Raw genomic sequence first — 21,731 nt, forward strand, 5'->3', positions numbered from 1 at the left:
AGACCCTTCTCCTTAAGGAAGATTGGCGTCTGTCTTTGGCAGCCTGTTTGGTTGTAGCTTAGTGCACACATCACACAAAGGGAGGTGAAGGTCTTTGGGCAAGTAGGGTTGGTTCAGTGTGTGAGTCATTGCCGGGTCAGCTGCCCATTCTTGCAGGGGCCATGAGTAACAGCCTGTGGATAATTACTTAATTCAAATGCCTATAACCTGACTGCAGTTGGACATCCACACACTTTATTAATTTTAATAGCTCTGGGTTTATTTTATGGTCTTCTATTTATGGCAAGTGGAACTAGTATTTAGTTTGCATAGTAACATAAAATTTCCTGTGAGAGGAAATTTACCTAAGTATGAGAGGTGACCTGAAGAAAACTACTGAGTAGATTTTAAGTGGAACATAGCTGTGGAAGAAAGCAATGAAAGTGTCCCCACACCAGTCCTTCCCAGCCTTCCCGGTGCCACCAGCCTTTAATACAGTTTCTCAGGTCATGATGACCCCCCCCACCACCACCACCACCAAAAACTTATTTTCTTTGCTACATCGTAACTGTGATGTTGCTATTGTTACAAATACTAATGCAAATGTCTGTGCTCTCTGCTGGTCTTAGGTGACCCCTGTGAAAGGTTGTCTGGCGCCTACAGGGGTCGCTACCCACTGTTGAGTAAGAGTGCTCGTTGCATAGCTAACACACTGGCATGACATAGCATGGCATAGCATGCTTCCTGCTTCAGCTTGGGAGGCAGACTGTGGGACGAAACATATTCTAGAGTGTGATATTGGCGGAATGTCCTTCCAGGTGCTTAGCAGGAGTCAAAAGAGATTGGGAATTGCAGGTATCTGAAGACCCAAATAGGGACCCAATTGTGTTAGGAAAATGGAGACGAGGACCAAAACTTCCTCTCATTCCTAAGATCTAAGGTCAGTGGAAATGGGGTGGGGTGTCCTAGAGCAATTCAGAATAAAAAGAAGGCCCGATTTAGAAATGTCCCGGGAACTGTGTATTTTAAACAGAGAAGAATGACAGCTGTAGTTTTTTTACAGGTCTTAGTTTGGACCTTTTTGTTTCTTTCTCTCCTACCGGGTAATTTACACGCAACAACGTCTAGAAAACCAAACTTCCAACTGCGCATGTGTTGCTTTGCTGCAGGTACGCACCTCTGGGCATCCTCTTCTTGATCGCAGGGAAGATTGTTGAGATGGAAGACATGGGAGTGATTGGGGGGCAGCTTGCCATGTACACGGTGACAGTCATTGTTGGCCTCCTCATCCACGCTGTCATTGTCCTGCCGCTCCTCTACTTCCTGGTAACCCGGAAGAACCCCTGGGTTTTCATTGGAGGGTTGCTTCAAGCGCTGGTCACAGCTCTAGGGACCTCCTCAAGGTATGTGCATGTGTGTGGCTTACTCCTCTAAGAAGTTTATCTAAACCTTTACCTTGAGCCTGAGCCTCTTGGGTTAGGGCTAAGTAGAGGCATTTTTAAATTTCAGGAATATTGAATTGGCTTTTTCACCTCTGAAACTGATCATACCTCCTTGGGACCCAGCCAGTGGCTATCTTTAAATCCATGGAGGGGGGGACAAAGGGAAAGGGAAGAGTCCTTTCCCTTGCACTGGCTCCTGTCTTTCACTGACATCTGCCTGAGAGAAAAAGGGGGAAATGATGTGGCCCAGGCATCTGTGGCATGGAAATAACCATAAGCAATGCCTCTGCAAGAATCCAGGCACAGAAGGGCGGCCAAGGGGCCCTGTGAGGGCACCACACTCCTCCTCTTCAATTTAGAGAAGTACTGACTTGGGACATGAGAGAGGAAGGAACTGTCTGTGCAAAACACCAGAGACAAACGCAGAGCTATTAGGGGGGACAGTCAGCTGACATGCCCTGTTTTGCTGTCCTCAGTTCTGCCACCCTACCCATCACTTTCAAGTGCCTGGAAGAGAACAATGGCGTGGACAAGCGCATCACCAGATTCGTGCTCCCCGTGGGGGCCACTATTAACATGGATGGGACCGCCCTCTATGAGGCTCTGGCTGCCATTTTCATCGCTCAAGTTAACAACTTTGACCTGAACTTTGGACAGATTATTACAATAAGGTACCAGGGAAGATTTCTACCCACCGTTTTCTTTAGAATGGTTTTAACAGATGAGAGGATGAGTGAGGTTGGGTGAGGAAGTTGACTGGGAAGGGGATCACACACAAATAGCAGGTTGGAGTTGGAGGGAGCAGTTTAGGGTTTAGATTAATCTATTTTTCAGCTCTCTAACTTCAGGTGTAGATATTCATTCGAATAATACAGAAGTGTATGGCCTGGAAAAGGTGATTCACCTGTTACCGTATCACTCAAAATCTTTCTGTAGGTAACCGTTGTCCATGGTAGATTCCCAAAGACCTTTTCCAGTGCCAGGATGTGTGCACATTTCATTTTAGTAATTAACCATGCTACACATACCACGTACAATACAGGACTCACAGATACGTGTAGCTCATTTTTTAGAATATCTATAAAATAAAGTATCTACAAAATATATAGTATAAATAATTCTGTTTTAAAAACTAAGTTATTCTGTAATTTTGAAAACATTAAACTATGTCTATAGGCAATATTAAAAAAGGAAAATACTGAAAACTGGATTAACTTACTCTCGGCTGAATGTTTAGGCACTATAGGTAGATAGCAGGTCATACAAGTAAGGCTGAGGGCTCAATTTTATGGAGAATCATATAACTGATATTTACAATGTTCAGTGAAAAGTAACTTTCCTTTTTGTGCTTTTCTCAAATCTCCCAGTTTCTTTTTGGACAGGCAGCTAGCACTCCTAGCAGTCTTCCCTGTACCCTGCGGAGACATTCCATGTATATGTGCTGATCCAACCCTTTGCCTTTCTTTCAAACACCAAAGGCAACGGGAGGCTTTAAGATGCCTAGCTCAGACTAGCTGTGCCTTTCATTGATGTGGCCTTGGCTTTAGCTAATATTAACAATATTAGAAATCAGGCTTTTGTTTTTGCTGCTCCTTTTTAGGAACGGTCTCCTGTGCATACAAAAGTTAAAGCAATATCACAATATCTTCTGCCTAGATCTAAATGATAACATTTTGCCATTCTTGTGCTCTCTCTTCCTCTTTTCCTCCCTCCCTCTTTTTCTTCTTCCCTCCCTATTCCTGTGATGATATATCACTTGTAAACCATTCAGATTCATCTCCTAAGAATAGGATAGTCTTCTACATACCACTAAGTACTCTCAAAAGTACTTCCAGAATACCCATTCTATCTTCAGTCTTCTCCTGATGACCACCCACAGTGTTCTTCAGAGTTTTTTGTTTCTCAGATCAAGATCAGATCTTGATTTGTATGCCCTATGGTGTGTTTTGTGATGTCTTTTAATCTCTGTCACTCACCCCATGTTTTCCTGATGTTTATTTAAAAATTATATTCTGTAGGCATGCATATAGTTAGGAAGAGATAGAGGCTAAAGTGTGCATTAGAATAAAATGATGAGGTTAGGTCACCATGGCCAGGGGTTGCTAGCTGATTGTGGGACCAGGAGGCCCAGTCTAACCACACTGGAGGCTGAGAGCTGTGTCTTGGCACACTGTAAACCGTTCTTACACATACCTTGGCACGCGGCTGAAGAGCCCTGAGTTTAGACGAAGGTTCCACGGCTAACGATGAAAACGGTATCAGCGACCTAAACAAGGTACAAGCACATTTCTCTTTAAGGTTTGCTCCATTAAGCCTTCAGGGCTGGTTGGTGCCCTACAGTGTATCAGGTGAAGGCTGTAGTTCCAAAGTTTCTAGGTGTCCCCTTCATCCAGGTGATGTATGATGACTTTTCATCACGTTCAAACTTTTGACAGTGGGAAGAAGGGAAGTCAGAGATTGGCCAGTGACTTCTGTCTGTGTTTCATGTGCCAGAATTTAATCTGAGCCCCAAAGGAGGATGGGATGTGTAATTTCATTCCAGGTGGCCAAGCCAACTAGCCATTCTGTGCAGGAAAAGAGTATGGAGGATCACTGTTTTACCCAGTCTTTCTGCTTTATCAGTACTGCTGTAGGCCTTGCCAATACCTTATTATTCATGAGGAAATAGGTTCACGCTCTCACATCACCCTATCAAATAAGTCTTAGACACTTAACATACATGCAAACTGGGTCCATACTGAACACACACAAACACACACGTATCCAATTATAACACTGCAGGATCTTACTCAGAAATCATCCTGTTTTGAATTTATTAATTGTATTACAGCCATATTCATCATAGAAATTCAGAGTTTGAATAAGGCAATGATTAGAAATGAACTGTCACTATAACTATGGAACATTAAAGCTCAGACGCACCTCTGGGTTCATTTGCAGTGCTGGGGTGAATGTAGGGACTCAACGTGTGCTAGGCAAATGCTCTACCACTAACTTGCTCCCCTCCCCTGCCCCCGTTGCTCTTTATTCCTTACAAAATGATTTTCAAAACATAGAAAAGAGTCACCAGTTTCCTCATTTAAAAATGGTCATATAGTAGAGCCCACTTTACAAGGGTCATTGTGACGACCAGATGAGGCAGACCACGTTCAGCGTGTCAGCTGACACTCAATTAAAAACGCATGGCCAATTGTAATTACTATGACTATTAACTCAGCGAATTGAATTCCTTTAATTCCATTTTTTTCTAAGGCAGGCCCTCCGCCTGGCCATGGGAACACAAGTTTTGCCAGGTACTCTGCACTGGGAAGCATTTGTAAACTTTTCCGTTTTGGTCCTTCTGTCAACAGTATCACAGCCACGGCTGCAAGCATTGGAGCAGCTGGCATTCCTCAGGCGGGCCTGGTCACTATGGTCATCGTGCTGACGTCTGTGGGCCTGCCCACGGATGACATCACACTCATCATCGCCGTGGACTGGTTTCTGTGAGTATTCGGGGCCTGTGTTCTGATGCGGCTGCGGCTCCCACCTGCAAGCCCATCCCTCTTAGCTCCCCACAGTTGTAGAATAACAGCAGCCTATGGGCTTGCAGAGGAACTGAGCAGAAGGCTTGGAAGGCTTGAAATGGAATCGTCCTTATCACCGGCTCCCCGGTGCTTACCTAGAGTCTCAGCCTGACATGCAAACTCCCTGCTTTCTCGGCCTGCGGGGCGCATCTGGCTGCTCTCCCTCCCACTCCCTAAAGCCGCCGGCATTGGGAAACCTACTGTCTGCAAAGCTGACATAGGTCAGCCAGGGTTGTGCAACACACCCCCTCAGCAGCTGGAGCTGCAGACCCCACATGCCAGCTCAGGCCCTTCCTCTCTGTGCTTCCCATTACAGTGGGGCAAAGCAGGGCAGATGTTTGTGTCTAAGCCCCGTGAGATGAGGGAGAGCCATGCAGACAGTAGGAAGAGAGTGCTCGTTATCAAGAGAAATTGATTGAGGAAACTCCCAAGAAATGGTACCTTCCTAACCCTCAGACCCCAGCATGCAGGGACTGTCTTCGTGTCTTCTTCCCTTCCACAGACATTCCCTGTCCTGTCCCTTGTCTCTCATAAATTTCTTTCTACTTGAGAAAGAAAACTGCTTGAGGGGTGCTTAAAGACAGGACCTAGGAGAACACAATGGATGCTGGAGTCCATGTGTGATGACATCACTAGAGCGAGGAAGAGTCCAACAGTGCAAGACTCCAACTCATGCACCAAAGCCAGGGCACAGAGTGTGAGTTCCTGGTCACTTAGATCACCTCCAGGCCCGTGACAGTAATCAACTTACCTAACCACCCTACTCTCCACTCTGCAAAAGTGGAGAGGTTCGAGTTCTCTGCCGCTTGCTGACGCTGTAGGGATTAAATTCAGCAACAGGTCAGAAAGAACTTAGTCTGCGCTCTGGCTCTGAGGCATCAGTTGGCACATGTTGGAGCTGGGAACAGAGCTCCATTGCTAGCGTGCTCGCCTTATAGCCATGAAGCTCCAGGTTCCTTCCCCAGCACCACAGAAACTAGGGGGGAGGCAGATTGCTCAAACCTGTACTCTGAAAACTTGGGAAGAGGAGTCAAGAGGATCAAAAGCTCAAGGCTATCCTCCTCGGCTACAAAATGAGCTCGGAGGCAGCCTAGGCTAGATGAAAACCTGTCTCAACAAAGTCCGTTGGTAGAATAAAAGCTTCCACTGAAGATTTTTATCTTTATTCCTAAAACTGGTTGAAGTGGCAATACAGCAAAGCCATGTGCTTTATACCCGTAGTGTAAAAACTCTCAAATGTTTGCATTTTTTTAAAGTTACAGTAATGATCCATTACATGTTGACATAAATAGCAATTTCTGTGAAAAATAATCACTTCTAAACAAAAAAGTTAATGAAACGAATGGCAGTGGGCTACGTTTTGTGAGTCCTCTAAGTGTCTTGTTTAATATCGGACAATTGCAACTATCTCAACAGCCCATGGATCAGCGTGCTGTGATGTTATACCTCGCGCAGTCTGTGCAAAATCTACCACAAATTCTTGAGAAAGTAGGAGTGAAGGGAACAAATGAGACCGTAGTATTTCTATAAAAATGGTTTTTATTCCAGGACACTTCTCCACGGGGCCTCTGCACCATGACAACCATAGTAGGCAAATGGAGGAAAGAGAAAATGTTAAATAAAAGCAGAAAAGAGGACTGGGAAATGACTCAGCTGGCACAGTCGCTTGCTGTATAAACATGAGGGCTTGAGTTCCATCATCAGAGCGGTAGCCATGTGAAAAGAAGCAGGACCCACGGGCACACACTTTTATTATTATCTCCAGGACTGGCACTGGAAAGGCAGACACAGGGGGACCTTTGGGGATGTCTGAGAAGCCAATCTAGCGAAATCTGTGACCTCCAGGTGTGCTGAGACATATTATTTTAAAAACTAAGGTGGACAAAAATTGAAGACTGTTGCTGGCCTACACACACACACACACACACACACACACACACACACACACACACGAGAGAGAGAGAGAGAGAGAGAGAGAGAGAGAGAGAGAGAGAGAGAGAGAAGAGTGAGCCCTCACTGTTCATTATGGCCAGGCTAATCACTGGAAATGAATCACCTACTTGTCCCTGTCCCTTCTGACAGTGACTGTTGTAGGTCACCACAAAGAGCCTGAGAGCTGCTTACAAAGCCTTCTCCAGCCAGTTCATGGGGAAGCCGGGATCTGGTGGTACTCACGGGACCCTCTCTCCTTCATTCCCTCCTTCCTTCCCCACTGCAGGGACCGCCTCCGAACCACCACCAACGTGCTGGGTGACTCGCTGGGAGCAGGGATTGTTGAGCACTTGTCCCGACATGAACTAAAGAACCGAGATGTTGAAATGGGGAACTCCGTGATTGAGGAGAATGAAATGAAGAAGCCGTATCAGCTGATTGCCCAGGACAATGAACCCGAGAAACCAGACAGTGAAAGCAAGATGTAGACTGCCCCACACGTGCTTTCTTGAGCACCGCATGTTGGAAAACCATTCTGCAATGTGTCCATCTCATTGAGCTCACTCCCGCCGTGAGCCGCTTCTCTTTCCTCCCTACTCTGACAGGATTGGAAAATGGCGAAAACCAAGGGGGGGCTTTGCACCAGCCAAAATTTTCAACCCACATGTGAAAATTTTAAAGCATTTCATACTGTTCTTACCAAGTAATTTACTACAATCAAACATGGTTTTGATATGCAAATGCAGATGATAAATGATCCTATGCAATTGTTTTATAAGTAAAAGCATTAAACGAATGATAGGTTAAAAAAAAAAACATTTTAAAATCAACTTTCAAATTTTTAAATCCATCAGAATAAACCAAGTTTTAGCCTTAAAACATAACAAATTTCTTATTGGTGGCCTGTCGGGTAGCAGGGAGGTTTCCCCCTTCCTCTGACTTTCCAGGGCAATGCCCACACACACAGACAGCTGAGAGGAGGAACAGAAAGTGCAGCTCCCATATGGTATTGGGTGAGTCTCATCTCATTCGTGCCTTGGCCTCAGCGTTCTCATCCAGAAAATGAATGGCCCTTCTAGACACCCTGGGCCTCTCTAGCCCAGACTTCTGTGACATCAGGAAAGACCCTGACCCTGTACAACACGAGGATCTCGGGAAGAGCACTTCGTGGGAGTGGACATTGTCTCTAGGGCTGTGTGTGGCTCACTAGATTCTGGGTCCAATGTTGGTTATGTAAGTAGACCGGTGGAAGGCCATTCCAGGACTGGGGTTATTAGGGGGTCCCTTTGCCTGTTTTTTGGGGGCTTTTTTTGTTTGTTTTTGTTTTGTTTTCCAACACTAGAAGCACCCCCTCCCCTCTTGGGGACTCTTCTCAAACCCAAGGATGGCTCTAAGAAAGCCTCCCGCCACTCCTCGACTTACAATTAGATGCCTAGGAAATAAACAGAAGCAACTAGCAAGCATGCTTGTGGTCTTACTTTGGAACACTAAAGAGCCAACAAAGAATATGGTGTGGCTAATTTCAAAGGGAGGATTTTTTTTTTAAGATAGGAATAGCTGCTCTTCTTCCAAGAAAAATAAAAGGGAGAGCTATATCTCAGCTTTTTTTTTTCACCTGTCTTCAATTCCTAATCAGTCCCCCAAAGAAATGACTTATAATGCCATTTCTTTCATATTTTCAGAGTCAAACAAATAAAGTCTCTGGGACAGATCCATGTGCTGGGTGGAAATTGTTTGATTTGTTTTGCTATCTTAACCAGATTTCTTAGGATGAAAGAAATGAGATACTTCTTTACATAGAAACGCCACTTGGCAAATCATTCAAAACTCTCATGCAGAGTGGGGTTGGCTTTTAGTTTTGTGTCTGTACAAAAAATGGTAGATGAGTCAGCATGAAAATAACATGAATGAGAATGGAAGAAAAGACAGCAGGGGCATTACTTTCAGGCAAGGCAGCTCCCAGGTCTAAAAGAGATTATTTTTCACCCCTTAGGGATATTCAGACAAAGATACTCAGTGGGAGCCAGCAGACAGTACCAGCTGCATTAGACATTCTGACTGAAAATGATGAATGGACATAATTGAGTATCTAGAAATGGATCTCCCAATCTACAATTAGAGATATTTTCTAGAGATCTTGAGCATTACGTGTGTATAAAGGTTAACACTAGGCTACAATGAAGTAATCATTTAATGGGAAGCTCTATTTGGGAAATACACTACAAAAGTTAATGTATGTGGCAGTCATTTTTGCGACATTAGTAGAACAAAACTTAATCATGTCAAATTAATGCTGTTACCCAGTGTGATGTTTTTTATACTAACCCTTTCTTACAAGAACAGGTCCCCTAGGGGGGGTCCTTTCAAAGGCCAGTCCATCTCCGGCCCTGCATATATGTGTACCCACTGCGGACTGCAGAACATCACTTTGTAGATGTATTTTCAATAAAGAAGAAATAGTTTTACATTAATGCATTTGCCTGTTATTGTTTTCTTTTCCCCATTTATGAAGATGCAGCAGCAGGCTCAAGGCGTGCTAGAGAAAGCTGGTGTTCTGGACAGTGACATCTTGGCAGAAGCAGCTGGGGTGTAAGCCATGAGGCAGTCTGTAATGGCAGGATCATTCTGTAGCTCAGCTCCTAAAACAGGAGGCCAAGGGGCTGGAGAGACGGCTCCGAGCTTGAGAGCACTGGCTGTTCCTCCAGAGGTCCTGAGTCCAAATTCCCAGCAACCACTTGGTGGCTCACAACCATCTGTAATGAGATCTGGTGCCCTCTTCTTGTGTGCAGGCATACATGCAGACAGAACATTGTATACATAATAAGTCTTACAAACAAACAGAAAGTCAAAAGGAGGAAGAGATGAAGGGTGAAACTTGACCCTCGCTGCCCAGCAGACAAAGGGAATCGCTTCTTTGCTGGGATTATAAAAGCGAATGGCAACCGTCAGGCTCTTCCAAATAGAATGGTGTCCTGTCTGACCTTCAAATTAAGTAGATATATCTCTCTGATTACTGCTGCCATTTAGGAAAGAGTGGCCTTAGATCCCAAAAAGAATTTCAAAAGCATCCTTGGTTACTGATAAACACTTACAGAGAACGGTTTCCCTTCAAGCTTCTTAATAAAGAATATGAGGAGGCGGGCGGTGGTGGCACACGGGGTTAATCCCACACTCGGGAGGCAGAGGCCGGCAGACCTCTGAATTTGAGGCCAGTCTGGTCTATAGAATGAATTTCAGGACAGTCAGGGCTACACAGAGAAACCCTGTCTCAGGGGGAAAAAAATAATATCCTGAAATCACGGTCTTAAAGGTCCTGGCTATATGTTCTTTAATCTCTCTGGCTACCAGCAGGGGGCAGTCACATACAGAAAAAATGTATAGTTCTGTTTGTGAACAGATTTATGACTACTAGTGTGGGGATCACTCCCTAAAAAGAGCCCACGGAGTCTAGGCCATTCTTGGGGAGACTACAGTGGAATTACAGCGCTTGAAATTATACAGTCTTGTACATTTGGATTTTTAATTTTTTTTCATCAGTTTCTTAATAGGATATTAGGAATTTGTTTTACAAATCACTATATTTGAACCTTTTCAAATATAGTAGATGGTGTTCACATAGCCAGTCTGAGAACAGGAAGGAGATGGCTCATGCCTGAGAGAACAAAACGTGGTTATCGCGAAGAGGGTGGTATCGGCTGGGGAATATTCTGGACTTTGGAACACATTCTGGGAAGCCCCACGGATCTACTCACTGAGGTGGAGTCTGTGAAGGCCACGGGGTCATCTGAAAAAGCTGGTCCCTGTGAGACAGGAGGGAGCCATTGTGGCTGAAGAGCAGGGGTTATGTCAGAACCAGAGGGAAACGGAGGGATCCCCCACATGGCTGAGCTCTCTCTCTCTCTCTCTCCAGTTTCCAGGCCCTCAGAAGTTAGGGTCCGTGTTTTCCCCGTTCTTGCATTCAACCTGTCGCTCCCACTGTCCAAAGCAGCAGGGGTCCTTCCTAAGGCGGGCGGGCGGCCTGAGTCTCAAGGGGGCTTGGAGGAAGGGTTTCACTTCCCCCCGGAGGGGAGCATGGTGGGGAAGACCCTGTGGAGGCCTGGAACACAGGGTCTTTCCGGCAGCCCGCAGGGCCCTTGACCCGAAGCTGCTGTCAGTCATCAGGCCTCTGTTACTAAGTTGTTTCCGCATCTCGCAGCCGGGTGGTCCCAGATCTGGATCCACAAAGCCTAGCTCTGTGTGGCCTCTCTCGGGGCCAGGGCAGCTGAGAGGTGTCACGACTGGGGCACACTCTGAATGAATAAGCCCACAAAAAAAAAAAAAAAAAAAAAAAAAAGGACCGGAGAGGGAAGGGAACTGGCAAGTAGTGTCCTAAGAGGGAAAGTGATGGGGACATCCACTCTGGCTATCAGGCGAGACCACCAAAGAGGCTCTGGCCTGCTGCCTGACAAGTCACCTGAGTGACGCCTGATGCCGAAGTCTACGGTAGCAAGAGGGCTTAACCTGCAAAAGGCAGGCAAGTGGCTTAAATTTTCTGACGGCCCACGCGTCTCGGTTCCCTCAGCCACCCTACCCTTGCAGTCTCTCCAAGGGGCCCCGGTTCCCTAGACATCTTGAGCTTCTCCCTAGACCAGTGTTTCTCCACCCATGGGTGGTAAGCCCCCGGGGGGCTCCACAGACCTTTCCACAGGAGCTGCCCAAGACCACCGGGAATCACAGCCCTAAGGATTTCAGGCCGCAGCAGCATTACAGTTATAAAGTAGCAACAAAAGTAATTTTATGCTGGGGGGGATCACCACGGCATGAAGGGCTTGAAAATCACTGCTCAAGAGACTAAGGTCTAGAGAGCTCTCCTTCTCACATGCTTTCTCAGGCACACACACACACACACACACACACACACACACACTGAAGACTGCACGGCAATACCTTCTAAGCATAGCACAGAATTGTCCTGCCGCAAAACTGCTACTCCAGCCTGGAGCTTTAGAACATTCATGTTTCACTAATTCTAACCCCGTCAGTAGGGTTGCCAGATAAAGTATGACACCCCATTCACTAAACTTGAACTTCAGATAAGTAATAAACACTGTCTTAACATAAATATTAAATAGCAAATAATACAGTGAGTGTGAAAAGTAGGACAGTGGATAGTCTGTATTATCTGATAACAACACACAAATGAAATGAAAATTGGAAATAATTTTTATTTGCCTTGGTACAATGGACATAATGTGTGTGTGTGTGTGTGTGTGTGTGTGTGTGTGTGTGTTGGGGAGGGGTCCTCATTATAACCATTTCATTTTTTAATTGCTAAATGAATGTAAAATATTATTTAAAACTCTCACATCTAGAATTTCCTACTGTTTATTTGTCCTAGTAATATTATCACTGATTAAGTCCTTGTGAATCTTGTCACCACCATTTAAAAGCCTGATGAATCACCTTTGAGGCTTTGCACAACTGTCTTAGATAAATTAAATGATGTCAAGTTTATCCATGCTTGAGTATTTTAAGCCTTGCATTTGCTTTGCTTCCCTCTCATTTTCTCCTTCCCTTCCCCTCCATTCCCTCTCTGTCTCTACTCCAATATAGAATATTTTCTGTAACTCATTAAAATACAGAAATACCATTAGCATTGCTTTCAAGAGATGGCATTCTTTTTCTTGAGTGCTTTTTAGAAAACTGCCTCTGAATCTACCATATTGTCCTAGTCAAACTTGACCGTTTTCTAGTGGCCGTAAAGAGAGAAATGAGGCATATTCTCCAAAGTCTTTTCCAGACTCTGTGAAGGGCAGTTATTCTATGAAATCCCCTACAGGAGAAACAGGGCCCAACTGGGACTGCAGAAGAAGCCAAGAGAGTCACGTTCTCCCTGCTGATGACAGGTACAGCCACTTGAAAGGGGACAATGGATCTATTGGAAGATGGCATCAGAGGCACCTTAGGAGCTGCTTCTCTAAATCTGTAAGTTTGGGGAAATCATGAAAAGTCCAGCTGGGATACAAAGTGCATAAACTGTAATTAATAAAAAATAAATTTTAAAAAAAGTCCCAAAGGCAGCCAGACAGGAGGTTTGAGACCTGGCCTTTGTAAGAGAAAATAAAGACCACTTAGGCGTCAGCTCAGTTCAGAGCAAGAAGCTGGCTGGATGACCCATCTTGGGGAGAATGTAGCCAGGCAAAATTCTGTCAGCAGTACTCATCTGAAAATTGTCACCCAGATCCACGACACCGAAACTACAGAATCCCAAAAACCAGCCGTGCATTTCAAGCCCCAAAAGAGCTATGAACCAAACAAAGAGAAAACACAGCTATTCTAAGGAAAAGGCCATGCCAGGCATGGTAGTTTACACCTCCTATAGCCCCAGCACTTGGGAGAATAAGGCCAAAGTACCACAAGTTTGAAGCCAATCTGGACTACCTAATTGAGATCGTGTCTCAGACAGAGAGAGAGAGAGAGAGAGAGAGAGAGAGAGAGAGAGAGAGACAGGGATGAAGAGAAGAAAAAAGAAAGCTTCATGTTTCCTAAACCTTAAAGGCCTTCAGCTTCAGAGATGCTGTTTAAACACACATCTGGACACAATGATGGATGAGTCTACACCATAACACCTGAACTCTCCATTATCCTGTCTGTACAAGTGGGGGTGGAATATAGATACCGTCTCCAAACTAGCTTTCATACTGGGTCACGTCTGTTGGAAGCGATGCTCATCGAGCGAGCCTTCGTTAAACGGTTACCTCAGACTGGCAGATTGTAACTTCATCATTTAAGATGAGTAAAATCAGTCGTCCCTTTGGCAGGGGCGGCAACGGAATAGAGTCCATATACATCATCTGTGTGCGCGTGCGTTGATCTAATTCTCAGCTCGGTTTTTAGCGCTTGGGACGACTCTCAAAACGTTTATAATAAAATAGGTCAATAAAGGCGTGAGAGGCTGCGGGGTGACCCTGACGAGGAGAGGGTCGCGCTGCGCTCCACCTGAGTCCACCGCGCGCTGGAAGGAAGTTCACCAGAAGGCGACAAAACTCTCCTGGGTGGAAGGCTGTGGGGGAGGAGTCCCGTCCCCCCTGGAAACCGGAGTCTCCAAACCCTGCCAGAGCTGCCGAGAGGGGCCCGGGCCTGCACCGCGCGGACCCGGAGCCCCCGCCGGTGTCTGGGAGCCTTTGTCCGCCCTGGCTCTCTCGGCGGCCCCGCGCTGCATGGTGGTTTTGTGAAGCGCATAATTCGACAGTCTGAGGAGACCACCCAGCTTCCTCTCCCAGAGTCTCCCGGAGAACAAAACCGTCCCTCTGTGTGCCGGTGACCTCCCCCCCGCCGCCGCCCCCCTCCACCGGCCCCTCAGCCAAGAGGAGAGGGAGAAGCCGGCCGAGCCTGCCTCCCCCTCGGTGGGAACCGGGGGAGCGGGGCCCAGGGAAGCCCCTCTCCGAGCCTGGAACACTGCTGCCACCCGGTGGCTAGGGCCTCCCAGCAGCCGCCCCGCGTAGAAGGCCCCGGCCTTCTCCAGAGAGCTTGAGGAGGGCTGTGGGGAGCTCACCAGTCCGGATGAGAACCGAGCTTGACGTCTGTGTCGGCATTTTGATTCCCAAAGTGTGGTAACGTCACCCGGGAACTTGCTCGAAGTGCTAGTTCTCAGGCGGCATCCTAGACCCTGGAAGGCAGAAGAACCCAGCAGCGCGCTTTATCGAGACGGCTGCACACCAGAGCCACTGATCCAGAGTTTGAGGAGGGCACTGGCGCCTGGCGTCCTTGGTCTCCGTCCGCCATGTGCTCTGGCCCTTGGGCAGGTTCTTAACCTTCCCCTGGTTCTCCTTCCTCGTGTGTATTTCCTAGGATTGTGGAAGAAGAGATAGGAAACAAAGGGAAAGTCAGTGGTGTGTGTGCATGCTTCCTTGTTCAGGGACACACTCTTCTGAGGGAAGAAATGTGCTCGTGGAAGTACTCGATCCACCAAGAAAATGCAGGCCCTTCCTTTATGCTGCAGGTGTTTATGGAGTGTCGCCTTGTCGGGCACCGTAGAGGCCTGCAGACAGAGCCCCTCCCTTTGCGGGGCTCCACTTTATTTAGGTGTAAAATAGATTTCTGAGGACTAAACTGCGTCCCACCTCCGATGTTTGCATACTGAAACTCAACCCCCGAAGGACATGAATTTGGAAAAAGGGCATGCTCAGAACAAAGGTCGCGTGTTGGAAGGCCAGGAAAGAAGCGCTCGTTAAAAGTCAGTCATGCTGGCACTGCAAGGACATTCAGCCTCCAGACGGTGACAAACAAATGTGTCCTTTAAACTGCCCGGTCTGTAACGTTTTGTTATGGCAGTCCAAGCAGAACAAAACCTGGGATGGTTATAGTCACGGTTCTGAAGAACAACAGTGCAGGATGAGGCCTGGAGAGGGACGGGAGAGTTGTAAGTACCTGGTAGTCAGGGAGGCTACCTGGGGAAGTCTTGTGTAGAAGATCTTAATGAAGGAAGGCACCAGCCTTGGACTCGGAGGGAGGAAAAAGCTGGCGGCAAAGTGCCTCAGGTGTGCGGTATGGGCTGCCCGGGAGGCAGAGCGCCACAAGGAGCCAGTGTGGCTGCACGAAGGGGATGGAGCCAGGCAGGGAGCAAGGGTCCGGGTGGGTCTTACAAACCACGTGCCAGAAGAGCACTCCAGGTGTGATGGGATGCCACTGGGAATGTAAGGGTTAAGAGGTCCTTAGATCTGAAAGAGCCTCCTCCAAAATTCCCATATCGACAGCCTGGCGATAGTAAGCAGTGGGCAGGCCACGGTTCTTCTCCTTCACACACAGTGGCTGGGATGAAAGAGGCTCCACGCAGCCTTGGGTTTCTCGCAGCCCAGCCTTCCACCACGTGAGGACAGTGCTCTTCTCTCCTCACTAGACAACTTAACCTTTATATTCAGTTTCCCCACTGCCAGGTATTTGTTTATAGCAAATACGTAACTTATCTGTTTGTCCTCCTTCGTGACAATCCAAGGTTTTTGCCCAAGTCAGTCAGATCTCCTGGGTAACTCGGCCATCTATTGAAATGGTTGGCACTCTTCAATCGGGCCTGGTTGGCCCATCCGGAGAAGGCCCATGAGACTCCTTGTTTCTTAGTCCTCCCCATTTCCCAGGAATGAGAAAAATCCATAGATGAAAGTCACAGCACCCTCAGGTGGTCAGGGCACAGCCAGGGAAATGGGATCAAGGCACACAGCACTCCCCTCAGCAGCTTCCCTTATGGAAACCCTTACTTCTCCAGCCATACCCACAGCTGGAAAGGCTGGGCTTTGCATTGCCCGGTTCTCCTTTTGCGTAAGAACCCTGTGGTCTGGCGAATGATAAGTAAGGCGGGAAATGAGGGAATTCAGCAAATGGGATTCCTCCATAATATAGGCTCTCAAGCCTATTGCCTTGAAACAAGATCCCATTTCGAGAACCAAAACCTGAGTACTGTCAATTTCTCTCTACCATAATTATCCCAATTTCTTCAGGCAAATGAGTAGCCTTGGCTGGCTTGGCAGAAAGTGTATTCTGACAAGTAAAAGAAAATTACCTCAGCTCTTCCTCGAATATTATGTCATTATTACAGAAAAAAAAAATGAGGCCTGTCAGTAGAGAATTCTTCTATGGGGTTCATTTTCATGCAAGTTTTTCAAAAACTCATCTCCTGTTTCCTATTTCTCTCTCTGAGATCTATTCATCTATGAAACTCAAACCATTTGGACCTTTTATGACTGGCTGAATTTGCCTTCATAATTTATTCCATACATCCCTCCTGTGAAATTATAGGTCACTGCAGGTCATGCCTCCACGTCACCCTCGACTTCCTGCACTTCAGAGGCCCCATCAGATAAAAGGAGAGGAGTCTGCACTAGAGAAAGAGGTGGGCCATCTCAGATGTCAGATGTTGAAAGAGCTTGGTCCCTTCGTCTAGCTCTTGCACAGAGTGTGCCTGCATCCTGTCTGGTTCTTTCCTCATGAGAGAACCTTAGAGAGAGGAGGTGGCTTCACATAAAATCAATAGATGTCTTCTCCAAGATGGAGGAAAATTTTGATACAGCAAAGAAGCCACTAATGACTGGTTTCCTGTCCCGATGGGGAAGCAGCGATGGATGGCATCCCCAACCCAAGTCCCACTGTGCAGAAGGAAATCAGGAGAATAAAACAAAACAAAAAACTTCCATGTCCATCAGCTTCTGATCTCACCCCTTGCAAATCGTGAGCTCCTAAGGCCAGGGGCCACTCTGAGTAGTTACGTCTGTGAGCTGGCTTTGTGGCCTTAAGCTCCAGATACACATCAGAACCTTTTTCTTTAAAGTAATAAAATAAAATAAATAGGAAAAGACATGTGGAAGTTGGAGGACAGCTTGTGAGAGTCAGCTCTCTCCTCCCAGGGATTCAACCCAAGGCATCGTCACTGGTTTGACGCCAAATGCCTTTACCCATCCATCCATCTTACACGCTCTACCGCCTGGACTAGTAGATCCACAGCTCTGTACCCAGCACCTCCTCTTCCTCTGGGGAAGCATCATTAGAATCAAGGAAGTTTATAGGGATTTAATCAAGACACTCTTGGTTTATGCCCAGCACCAACGGTGCTCAAAAAAGTTATATCTTTATTAGGGCTGAAATTGAATGGAACATCAGTTCACCAGTCTGGCCACCAGATCACTCCACTTCTGAAAGGTCAGCAGCCCAGAAGACTTTCCCGCTGTTGTCAAGAACAGCATCCTCACTCAGTGTTGCTTGCCTGTGATTCGCTGCCTGTGACTGTGTCTGCAGGAGCTGCGCCGCCACGAGGTGGCAGCAGATCGCCGCCCTAGCTGCTAAAGCCCGGTCCGTCTGAGTTAGACTATTACTGTAAGACGGGTCCAGGGAATTCATGCTCCAGTGAGGAGGGTTATTTATAAAAACATCATGAGAAAACGGTGACTCAGAATGAAGTCAGAGGAGCCAGAATGCAACAAGAATCCTTTGCTTCCTTCGGGAGCTGCGAGACTCTCAAAACTCAAAAAAGCAAAAACAAAACTTACGTAAACTCCTATAAACCAAATCCTAGGTTCCTAGGGTCAGTCCTCCCAGATCTTCTCCATCACCCAAGACTCTCTAGATGCCTGCTCCACCAGTTCCAGGTTCTGCTCATTATGGATTAATCCATCAATATGCCGGGTGCCTGGTACTTGTCAGACGAGCACAGACTCTACCAAGGTAAAACGAGAAATGATATGCATGTGACAAGCACACAAGGAGAGGCTGAGCAGGACAGCCGGTGGAGAAACACTGTGAGCCAAGTCTGTCTTCATCCCTTCATGTCTCTATGGGGTGGTTAGTCCAGCGTGTTGCCCCAGACACCACGGCACGTGGACTGCAGCAGGACGACATCTGCCTACCGCCAAGCCTACATCTGCGCTCTGGTTTTAGTACTCAGTCTCCCTTGCACATCAGAAATGCCCTCGCTTAGTTAAATTATAATGTTCTCTAGTCATGTTTAGCATAAAAATCTTCACGTGTACAAGGGAAAGCATGTGCTAAGAGCCTGTGACATATGACATCTCCCAGAAACACTGTAAATAGGCCTTAATTTATTGATTGATTATGAGAAAGTGCAAGCTTAGAGGACACATAGTTTATTCAAGGTAAAGTTGTTATTTAAACCATGGTTACACCCAAAACAGGTGTTCCCTTGCCGTGGCCTGCTCCAACCCTGGAAGCTAACTCCGGGTACACACTGCCCACCCAGGACTTCATCTACAACATCCTGTGGGTTTTAAGGTTAAAAGGACCCAGGAAGCACTTATAAATGAAATAATATGAAGTCACACATATGAAAGCCCCATTTTTGAGAACTTTCCAATTACCTTCCCATACAGGCTTTTACTCTAAGTTACATCAAGTTTAAAGCTTTAGTCCCAAGCTTTTGCTGATCGATAGATCTAATAATTACTGAATAACTTTTCATGGTATGGTATGAACTGCAAGAGTTTGCTGACCTTTTAGTTTCCAGAATTCATTACTTTCAAAAGCCTATCTTTCTTTGGAAGGCAGGTTTTTCTTCAGGAAATAATGTTGTGACCCTTAAATTTATTTATTTAAGGTATTTTATGTATATGAGTGCTCTGTCTTCATGCACACCAGAAGAGGGCATCAATTCCATTACAGATGGTTGTGAGCCACCATGTGGTTGTTGGAACTTGAACTCAGGACCCCTGGAAGAGCAACCAGTACTCTTAACCTCTGAGCCGTCTCTCCAGCCCCAAATGTTGTGGATTTTAAAAAGCCAAGTGCTTTCCTACCATACATTTTGCAAATTCAGTTCTGATTTCTGTTGGTGTGGGCCTCTGGTTTACACCCTCGAAGAGCATCCTCCGCTGTGGTGAATTCAAGTACAGTCAGCACCAAGAGACCTCCATTATCTGCCGAATAAAGACTCCTGTGCCTTCTGGAACTAACTCTAAGAACCTGGAGCAACTCCCTTCAGCACTGACATCTGGCGGCTGTGGAGAAGCCAGCATGTCAATGCCAGGGGAGAGGAACCAACCCCAAATCCAGCAGATTTCACTCTTCATGTCTCTACCCCTCCTAGACCACCTTGCTTCTCCACGCAGCTGTACTCAACAAGGCCACTTACAGTCAGACAGGGTCAGGATCATCCCCTGTCATGTGTTCTACTCATGTGTCATGTAAGCGACTCAAACTCTGAAAGACTCCCGGTGACATCACAATAAGAAGAAAACCATCTGTGGTGCGAATCAGGGTATCTCCTTTCGCCTACCCCTCAATAGTTCCTTCAGTGTCAAGTTCCATGTATCTCTCAACACTTTCAGAGCACTGAGTTAAGTGCTGAGCTCTCTGCATGTATTTTCCTGTGTAATCTTCACCAAGCCCTAGGAGATGGTTGTATTGTCCTTACTCTCGGCTGTAGACAAGGAAGCTGAAGGCTACCTGACCTGCTCTTGATTGTAGAGCAAACAGATGGTGCACTTGGGGTTCCATCCAGGAAAGTCTGATGTTACAGTCTTTGGCCTTAGCCAGGCTCCTCCCCTAGTCTTTCCTGCGATGTTAGCCTCCCCAGCTGTGATGTAGACTAAGCAGTGTCTGCCCACACAAAGTCCCTCATCACCTGGCAGTTGCGGCCATGATCAGACCAGGTTGGTAAGGGAGGCCCACCCAGCCCTTATGAATATACCATAACCCTATATTAAGGAGTAATAAATAAAGAACAGCCTTGTCCCAGGTGACTCTCAGCACATTTCCTGGTCATTAGGTAAAGGCAGGGACGACACTGATGTTAGTAAAGTTCTAAACGCTGTGGCACAGTGCTGACACGGGGTTCTGTCACCACTGGTTCAAACCCTTCATTGACTTCCCCAGCTCCAGGATAAAGCTTACATTCCTATAGTTTCATGGCCTTCTTCCTGGACCCTTCCCTCTTCATCCGTAGCCCCAACCCCTGCCCTTGCCAGGGTTGTAGGGGCAATAGGCTCAACTTCTTATCTCATCACTGGGCTCTGTGAATTCCAGGCCTGGTCACCTGTGCTTAAGTAAGCTCTTACTCCAACTAGCCTGCCCCATTCCCAAACACTACACGCCCTCGCCCTGATCATTCACTCCAGTAGGGATAGCAGGGTCCTCAGAAAGTATTTCCATATTGTTCCTTTTTATGCCGTGGCTTCCCAGGCTATTACTACTATAGTAAACAACAAACAAAAACCTTCTTCCTCATTCCCAGATGAAATTTTTCCTTGGGGGCTGGGTGAAAAAAATTATTTCACAATGTACAAGCATAAAATTTAGATATAGATAGAGATAGATAGATAGATAGATAGATAGATAGATAGATAGATAGACGATAAATGATAGATGATGACAAATGTATGGATGGATGGATGGATGGATAGAGAGATGGAAGCATCTATCTTGACACTAAGCCCTTCTTCCAGTGTTTCTCAGCATAGATATTATAGGAACCTTCTTCCTCATTCCCAGATGAAATTTTTCCTTGGGGGCTGGGTGAAAAAAATTATTTCACAATGTACAAGCATAAAATTTAGATATAGATAGAGATAGATAGATAGATAGATAGATAGATAGATAGACGAAAATGATAGATGATGACAAATGTATGGATGGATGGATGGATGGATAGAGAGATGGAAGCATCTATCTTGACACTAAGCCCTTCTTCCAGTGTTTCTCAGCATAGATATTATAGGAATTTGAGGTGAAGCAAACTCACTAAGGAAGCTGTCATTCTGGGAAAAGAACTTCCCTGGGTCAAGAACTGTTATAGCCAAAGAGCGGTTCTGATTCTGATAGAATATAGTTCCTTTTGAGTCAGGTGTGCTCATGGGGTTTTTGTTTTGTTTTTAATATCCCATTTCTAACACTATAGTCTCCTCAGTCACACCCATCTGTAAGTTCCTGGAGACTCTGTTGGGTGTTAGTGAGCTTGGCCTGTGCAACCATAGCACTGTCCTTAAGAGCCTGCCCGCCTCTGAGATAGGACGAGATTATAAGAGGACACTGTACAGACAATCAGAGTTGTTGGTCTGATTGCCAGATCAGGGAAGAGTTACCCTTTTCTTCTTAACTAACCTAGTGAAAAAAAGCAAAAACCTTTTTCTAGATTTTCCACTCTCTGCCGCGAGCTCTGGATACACAAGCTGTAGATGACAGGTTGGGGCTGGGAGTGAATGGCCAGTGAGTGCTAGGATTCAAAAGGCTTAGAAGTTATGATGAATATTCAACACTGCTGGCATCCAATCACGTTGAGAGAGTAGCAATCCTTGAATGATGGGTGGTCCCAGTGTCTTTCTTTGCAAATGGAGAT

The 21,731-nt window shown here is 46.3% G+C and overlaps 1 protein-coding gene across 1 annotated transcript in view; it reads left to right on the top strand.

The window, feature by feature from the left end:
* Slc1a3 (solute carrier family 1 member 3) overlaps positions 1 to 9,390 on the top strand; it is a 74,501-nt gene extending 65,111 nt beyond the window's left edge. The window contains exons 7-10 of the mRNA XM_021663348.2: positions 1,149 to 1,382; positions 1,898 to 2,092; positions 4,772 to 4,906; positions 7,206 to 9,390. Of these exons, the coding sequence (XP_021519023.1) occupies positions 1,149 to 1,382; positions 1,898 to 2,092; positions 4,772 to 4,906; positions 7,206 to 7,407 (766 nt within the window). The 3' untranslated portion in view covers positions 7,408 to 9,390. The remainder of the gene's footprint in view (positions 1 to 1,148; positions 1,383 to 1,897; positions 2,093 to 4,771; positions 4,907 to 7,205) is intronic.
* Positions 9,391 to 21,731: the final 12,341 nt, after the last annotated feature.

Source organism: Meriones unguiculatus, chromosome 3, assembly GCF_030254825.1.
Source record: "Meriones unguiculatus strain TT.TT164.6M chromosome 3, Bangor_MerUng_6.1, whole genome shotgun sequence".
In the NCBI taxonomy this organism is placed as follows: domain Eukaryota; kingdom Metazoa; phylum Chordata; class Mammalia; order Rodentia; family Muridae; genus Meriones; species Meriones unguiculatus.